The sequence below is a fragment of the Hylobates moloch genome, unplaced genomic scaffold, assembly GCF_009828535.3.
Source record: "Hylobates moloch isolate HMO894 unplaced genomic scaffold, HMol_V3 SCAFFOLD_86, whole genome shotgun sequence".
NCBI classification, from domain to species: Eukaryota; Metazoa; Chordata; class Mammalia; order Primates; family Hylobatidae; genus Hylobates; species Hylobates moloch.
In genome coordinates, this window is record NW_026652361.1 from 14,910 (window position 1) to 22,105 (window position 7,196).

Sequence of the window (7,196 nt, forward strand, 5' to 3'; positions counted from 1 at the left end):
ATTCATTCACTCATTCGAGACAGAGTCTAGCTATGTTACCCGGGCTGGTCTCAAACTCCTGGGCTCCAGGGATCCTTCTGCCTCAGCCTCCCAACGTGCTGAGATTCCAGGGACACGCCACCGCGCCAGCCGGAACATCTTTATCTTAAACCCAGAAAAGTGACAGAGGAGTGTCTGCCCTACAAGATGATGACCAGCCCTCCAGACCTGAGCCCTGGTGTGATTCCAAGGTCCCTGTACTGGGGCCAGACAGGGACACTCGCTCTCAGGGACTTCCCAACCTGCACCATCTTCTCCCTGCGGGGATGGCGAGGGAGCGCGGGCCCGCCCTGGCCCTGCCTCCGCGCTCGCGCTCGACGGTGTCCTGAAGCGCGCTCCCGGGGAGGTGCTGCAGCCATGGCGACGGCAGCCGGCGCGGCCTACTTTCAGCGAGGCAGTCTGTTCTGGTTCACGGTCATCACCCTCAGCTTTGGCTACTACACAGTAAGGGCAGCCGCTGGAGGGCTACGGTCTGACGAAGGAGGGAGCGCTCGGTTCACCCCAGGACCTGGGCCCACAGGCAGGGGCCCGGGGGAAGTCGTACAAGCACAATCCCAAATCCCGCGTGCTGGGAGCGGAGGGGAGGGAACCAGACTCCGGAATGAGAACAGGCATACTGGTCCGCCAGGGGCTTGGGCCGGCACCCAGGGCCCTGAGAAACCGGCTAGCCAGGCTTTTCTTATATGGGGGCGGGGACGGCTGGGGAGCTCCCAGCCAGCTCTGTGTCTGGGTTTTTCAAGAGGATGGTGAAGTCGGAGGCCAGCAATGCGGCTACCGCCTATTTCCGTCCAGCAAGACCCTTGCCCTCTCTGGTCACAGTCCTGGGGCTGGGCTACTTCGCGGTGAGGCGTGGGGCGGGGCGGGCGTCTGTTTTGGCCCGCCGGGCCCTCGTAGGGCGAGGGGAGCTGTGGGAACGAGGCCTGTGCGCAGGCGCATCTGACGGTTGTCTAGGTTACTCGTGTAAGCGGAAATTCGGTGGGCTCTTAGGATAGTTTCTGCTTTCTAGTGTTCCTGTCTTTGGGTCCTCACCTCTGCACGTTTACTAAGGGGTTATCCGAGCTTAAGCCTCTCACGAAGCGGGAAGTCAAGTTAACAGACTGCCATAGGCCTGCCACGTCAGAATAGGGCTTCCGAAGCAGAATGTTTGAGCCAACAGGAATTGTTTGGAAAACGGGGATAAACCTAAATGATGGGTAGGATTTAAGTGGTAAGGGAGGATAAAGAGGCTGTAACTGTTATGACATAAGTGTGGAAGCAAGAAGAAAGCTGTACCTAGAAAAAGAGCGACGTTTGTTTGGCTAATAATCTGTTTAAAGGATAACGAGAAAGATGCGTGGAAAAGTAGGTTGGGGGCTAAGATGGTAATTTTGTGTTTTTTTGAGACGGAGTCTCGCTCTGTCATCCAGGCTGGAGTGCAGTGGCGCGATCTCGGCTCACTGCAACCTCTGCTTCCCAGGTTCAAGCGATTCTCATGTCTTTACCTGTAGCTGGGATTACACTACGCCCGGCTATTTTTTTGTGTTTTTAGTAGACATTGAGTTTCACCATATTGGTGAGGCTGGCCTCGAACTCCTGACGTCAAGTTATAAGGTGGTAAAATTTTTAAGGAAGGCGAAGCTATTTGGATATATCAATAGATCCTGGAGATTGGAGATTTGCCATGTCCACAGTGTTGTTTGTTGGTGTCAAATCTGACAACCTATGTCCTGATTTCCTCATATGTACAATGGAGGTGTTGAACTGAAAATTTTCAAAGGTGCATTTCTGTTCTACGATTTAGAGTCTGTGACTAGTTAGAATATAGTTAGAGGAAAGCTTTGGGGACTTCAAATTGGGATCTCGTGGAGCTGGCAGATGCTCCCCTTTCCCTTTGGTTTGGGAAGATGCAGTGACATTTGTGCATTATTTAAATTTCAGATGTGAAACAACATCGTGAGAGAGGTAGTACTGCTCTTGACAAAGATTTGAATGGGACAATACATTTTGAAACTGTTGGCAGTTATTCTCAGAAAAGTCTTAGCTGACAGAAGTTACAATACAGAGGCTGAAAGTTAAGATTACGAAAAACTTATGTGATTACGCAGTTGCTATTAAAATGTCACGACCTTATCTCACTTATTTTCCATCTGTATGCAGTGGATCATTCTCAGTTTTAGTGGTACAAAAAAGGAAAGCCGAGAAAGGAATTCTAAATTAAACAGAGGTTTGGCTGGAGCCAGTTTCTGCAGTAAAGAAACTAGCCAAAGCACAGAAACTCAAAATTTGCTAATATCTTTTATAAAATAATGGTTTTGGTGGAATGTATTAATAGGAGTCAGCCAGGCATGGTGGTTCACCCCTGTAATCCCAGCACTTTGGGAGGCCCAGGCGGGCAAATCGCTTGAGCCCAGGCATTCGAGACCATCCTGGGCAACATGGCGAAACCTCATCTCTACACACACACGCACAAAAAATTAATGGGCGGTGGCTCACACCTGTAATCCCAGCACTTTGGGAAGCCCAGGAGGGCAGATCACCTGATGTCAGGAGTTGGAGACCAGCCTGGCCAACATGGTGAAACTCCGTCTGTACTAAAAATACAAAAATTAGCTGGGTGTGGTGGCATGCACCTGTAGTCCCAGCTACTCTGGAGGCTGAGGCAGGAGAATCGTTTGAACCCGTGAGGCGGAGGTTACAGAGAGCCGAGATTGTGTCACTGCACTCCAGCCTGAGCAACGGAGTGAAACTCCATCTAAAATAAATAAATAAAATAAATAAATAAATAAATAAATTAGTCAGTCGTGGTAGCCATGCCTGTATTCCCAGCTACTTGGGGAAGCTGAGTTGGGAGGATCGCTTGAGCCCAGGAAGTCAAGGGTGCAGTGAGTCGTGATCATGCCACTACACTCAAGCCTGGGTGACAAAGCGAGATCCCTTCTCTACAAATAAAACAAAAGAAGAAAAGGAAGAAAAAAAGACTAAGAGTCATCCACCATGGGCACTGAGTCTGATAACCACATACTTTCCTCAGCATAAGTCTCCCAGTAGAGTTGCTTTTAGAAAATAGATAGAAGTCATCCTGGCACAGTGGGTCATGCCTGTAATCCCAGCACTTTGGAAGGCCAAGGTTGGAGAATTGCTTGAGCCCTGGAGTTGGAGACCATCCTGGGCAACATAGTGAGACCCCATCTCTATATACAATTTTTGAAAGTAGCTGGGCATGGTGGCACACACGTGCAGTCCCATCTACTTGGGAGGCTGAGGTGGGAGGATAGATTGAGCCCAGATGGTGGAGGCTGCAGTGAGTCATGAGCATGCCACTGCACTCCAGCCCCAGCAGCGGAATGAGACCCTGTCAAAAAAAAAAAAGAAAGAAAATAGAAGCCAAGAATGGAGGCCCAAATGACTGTTGAGAGTTTCTTCAGTCTGTAGTAATTTTTGTATTGTTTCACAGCCTTTCTCAAAAACAAAAACAAAAAACAGGTTTTAAGTGACCTAATAGGTATTCTGTGTCTCTGGTTCTCTTTCAGTGGGTCGTCTTCTGGCCTCAGAGTATCCCTTATCAGAACCTTGGGCCCCTGGGCCCCTTCACTCAGTACTTGGTGGACCACCATCACACCCTCCTGCGCAGTGGGTAAGGAGAGCTGCACGAGTGGACTGTGGACACTGGAGCTCTGGTCTCACAGGAAACCTGAAAGGCCTGCAGCTGCCTTTTGATATCTAAGAGTAGTGTCGGTTCACATTAAGGCACTTTTCTTTTTGAGATTGCTGTGTTAGATTTCATCAGCAGATAACTATCACCTTAAAAAAGATTAACTTTTTTTTTGGTTTCAGGTATTGGCTTGCCTGGCTGATTCATGTGGGAGAGTCCTTGTATGCCATAGTATTGTGCAAGTAAGTCTTTGAAGTAGCTGCTTGTTGCCTTTCTCTTAGTAGCTAATATAAATTGAGAGTAGCCACATTTAAATAATTCCCACATTTATAGGCTGAGAACATTCTCAGGGTAGAGGGAATCCCCATGCCTGATACTGAGCCCGGTGCAGAGGAAGTACCCAGTAAATGTTTGATGAATGCATTCATTTTGTTTATGTTGGTTAACCAATTACTTAGTTATCTAATTCAGATGACTTTTGTTATTTTTTAACAAATTTTCTGGGTAGCCCCAACTAGACCTAAAGACTAGGAGCCTGGCTTCTAGTTTACAAAAGAGCTAAGTGACTGACCTAGGCCGATGACTCACAATCCTCGTTTTACAATTGAGCCACCTGAGGAGCTTTTTCAAAATACACACATCTGGTTTCCAAACCCAGAGATTCTGATTGGGTAGGTCTTGCCTCAGAGATAGGAATGTGCTCTTTTTAAAAGCTCCACAGATAATTCTAGGATGCAATGCTAGTTAAAAGCCCCCAAACCAGACCCCACTCAGCAGATGCTAGTGTAGGTTAATACTGTGTGAGAATACAAGAAAAAATTACATTTGTACTTTATATAAGCATATACAGAAAGTATGGTACAATGAAAAACATGGTTATGGAAATGCCAAATTGCTTCTTTCCCATTAATTTCTGGTCAAGATAATAATTAATTGAATTAATTTCTGGTCAAGATATACTATCACCTCTATTATTTTTCTATTCTAAAAGTGGAAAATAAGATACTCTATTGCTATTACTAGGTTTCAATAATAAAAATAATCAATATTGATTGGGTACTACTATGTCAGAGACTGCTAAGTATGTTAAATAGAATTATCTTACTCTGTTTTCTTGTTTATTAAACAAATAAGCTAGACTTTTTTTTTTTTTTTTTTTTGAGATGGAATCTTGCTTTGTCACCCAGGCTGGAGTGCAGTGGTGCAAACTTGGCTCGCTGCAATCTCGGCTCGCTGCAATCTCTGTGTCCTGGGTTAAAGCGATTCTCCTGCCTCAGCTTCCCCAGTAGCTAGGATTACAGAAGCCCACCACCATGCCCAGCTAATTTTTGTATTTTTGTTAGAGACGGGGTTTCACCATGTTGGCCATGCTAGTCCCGAACTCCTGACCTCTCAGGTGATCCGCCTGCCTCGGCCTCCCAAAGTGCTGGGATTATAGGCATGAGCCACTGTGCCTGGCCACAAGCTAGACTTTCTATGGAGAGGAGCAGAAAGTAACTTTATTATTTCTTTCTCACCCCCTCCAAATAAATTTGTTTTGTAGATTGTTCCCCACCTTCCACCATATCTCTGGATGGAATTTCAAGCAGATCATAGGATTTCCAGTCATCATCTGATATTATCCATTCTAGCCCAGTCTATTTGTTAAAACTATAAACTTTCTTCTAATTCAAAATGTGTTTTCATCCAGCTGGGGCTCAGGATCCTGCAGTGGGGAGAAGGGTGCAGTTGATATCTTCTCTTGCACTTCACCTTCTCCTCTATTCACTAATAATCGCTGCTTGTGGTCCCTTGGGATAGTGGGAATGGTTAGGAAGAAGAAGGCTTAGCCTTAAATAGCTGCTGCTGGCCAGGTGCAGTGGCTCACACCTATAATCCTAGCACTTTAGGAGGCCAAGGTGGGCAGATCATCTGAGGCCAGGAGTTTGAAACCATCCTGGCCAACATGACAAAACCCCATCTCTACTAAAAATACAAAAAATACTAAAAAAGCCAGGCATGGTGATGCGTGCCTGCAGTCCCAGCTTCTCAGGAGGCTGAGGCACAAGAATTGCTTGAACCCAGGAGGCAGAGGCTGCAGTGAGCCGAGATCGCACCACTGCACTCTAGCCTGGGTGACAGAGCAAGACCCTGTCTCAAAAAAAATAAAAATGAAAAAAAACAATAAACAGCTGCTGCCTTGTGATCAGGCAGCTGGGTACTGTGTATATTGCATATGCAGTATTGGCTCTTTCTCTTTAGAGGGGATGTGGTAGATTTTTGAGACACTGCTCATCACCAGGGATCTCCTTCTGCAGTTTCCTTGATGGTTCATTCAGACACCCCCTCCAGCATGCCACTTGCAGTTTCACCCTCAGAGTCTGTGTTCTAGGGAGAATTACCCTTTTATTGAGATCACTTCCGTCCTTCAAGTGGGTCTGTAGTACAGGGTCCCTTTTAAACCTACTCATGTCCAGTGCCTTCTCCAGGATCTGTATGGCTCACAGTAAACAACTTCGGTATCCTTCCAGTGGGATAATCTACAAATGCATGCAGTTCTCAGTGTGGCAGTGCTTCCTTCTCTCCCAGCAAGCAGGCCAAACAGTGTTTACTCTTTGGAATCAGGTATTAAACACTTCCCCAAATTCCAGAGACTCATGTCAAGCTCTACAAATGGTTCTGTTGATGCCATTCTCTGGGCTTGACTTGTGGGAAATGCCACAGCCCACTAGGACCTCTTTCCAATGGCCTCTGTAGCATCGCAGTGGAATCTTGGATTGGAAGTGTCCGGTCCAGCCCCTCAACTTGGAATGTAGGAGTGCCTGACACCTATTTTGCTGTTGGCATTTGGAATATCTGATGAAAACCAAAATACTAAAATTTGTATTTTTATTTATATTTATTTTTTTCTTTTTTGAGATGGAGTTTCACTCTGTCGCCAGGCTGGAGTGCAGTGGTGCAATCTCGGCTCACTGCAACCTCTTTCTCCCTGGTTCAAGCGATTCTCCTGCCTCAGCCTCCCGAGTAGCTGAGATTACAGGCGCCCGCCACCAAGCCTAATTTTTGCATTTAGTAGGGATGGAGTTTCACCATGTTGGCCAGGATGGTCTCGATCTCTTGACCTCGTAATCTGCCCACCTCGGTCTCCCAAAGTGCTGGGATTACAGATGTGAGCCACTGTGCCCGGCCCTCAAATTTAATATACAATTTTTTTTGAAGGGCAAAGGGAGAACAGGCATGGAGGTTAGGTTACTATTATATTCTTGAAATCATTTCTTTATGGTCTAACATGTTAGAATGTATCATTAGTCAGCCAGATGCGGTGGCTCACGCCTGTAATCCCAGCACTTTGGGAGGCCAAGGTGGGTGGATCACGAAGTCAGGAGATCGAGACAATCCTGGCTAACACGGTGAAACCCCATCTCTACTAAAAACACAAAAAATTAGCCGGGCATGGTGGCGGGCGCCTGTAGTCCCAGCTACTCGGGAGGCTGAGGCAGGAGAATGGCGTGAACCCAGGAGGCGGAGCTTGCAGTGAGCCGAGATC

The 7,196-nt window shown here is 46.9% G+C and overlaps 1 protein-coding gene across 4 annotated transcripts in view; it reads left to right on the forward strand.

The window, feature by feature from the left end:
* Positions 1 to 330: 330 nt before the first annotated feature.
* Positions 331 to 7,196, forward strand: part of LOC116463923 (transmembrane protein 254) — a 14,265-nt gene continuing 7,399 nt past the window's right edge. Inside the window, exons 1-4 of one of the 4 annotated variants that reach the window (XM_058434927.1) lie at positions 1,026 to 1,232; positions 1,356 to 1,380; positions 3,549 to 3,652; positions 3,853 to 3,912. In XM_058434927.1, coding sequence (XP_058290910.1) covers positions 1,180 to 1,232; positions 1,356 to 1,380; positions 3,549 to 3,652; positions 3,853 to 3,912 — 242 coding nt within the window. In that variant the 5' untranslated portion in view covers positions 1,026 to 1,179. Of the gene's footprint in view, positions 484 to 719; positions 882 to 1,025; positions 1,233 to 1,355; positions 1,381 to 3,548; positions 3,653 to 3,852; positions 3,917 to 7,196 lie in introns of those variants that run through there. The other 3 variants (XM_032147237.2, XM_032147236.2, XM_058434928.1) reach the window with 3 other exon arrangements.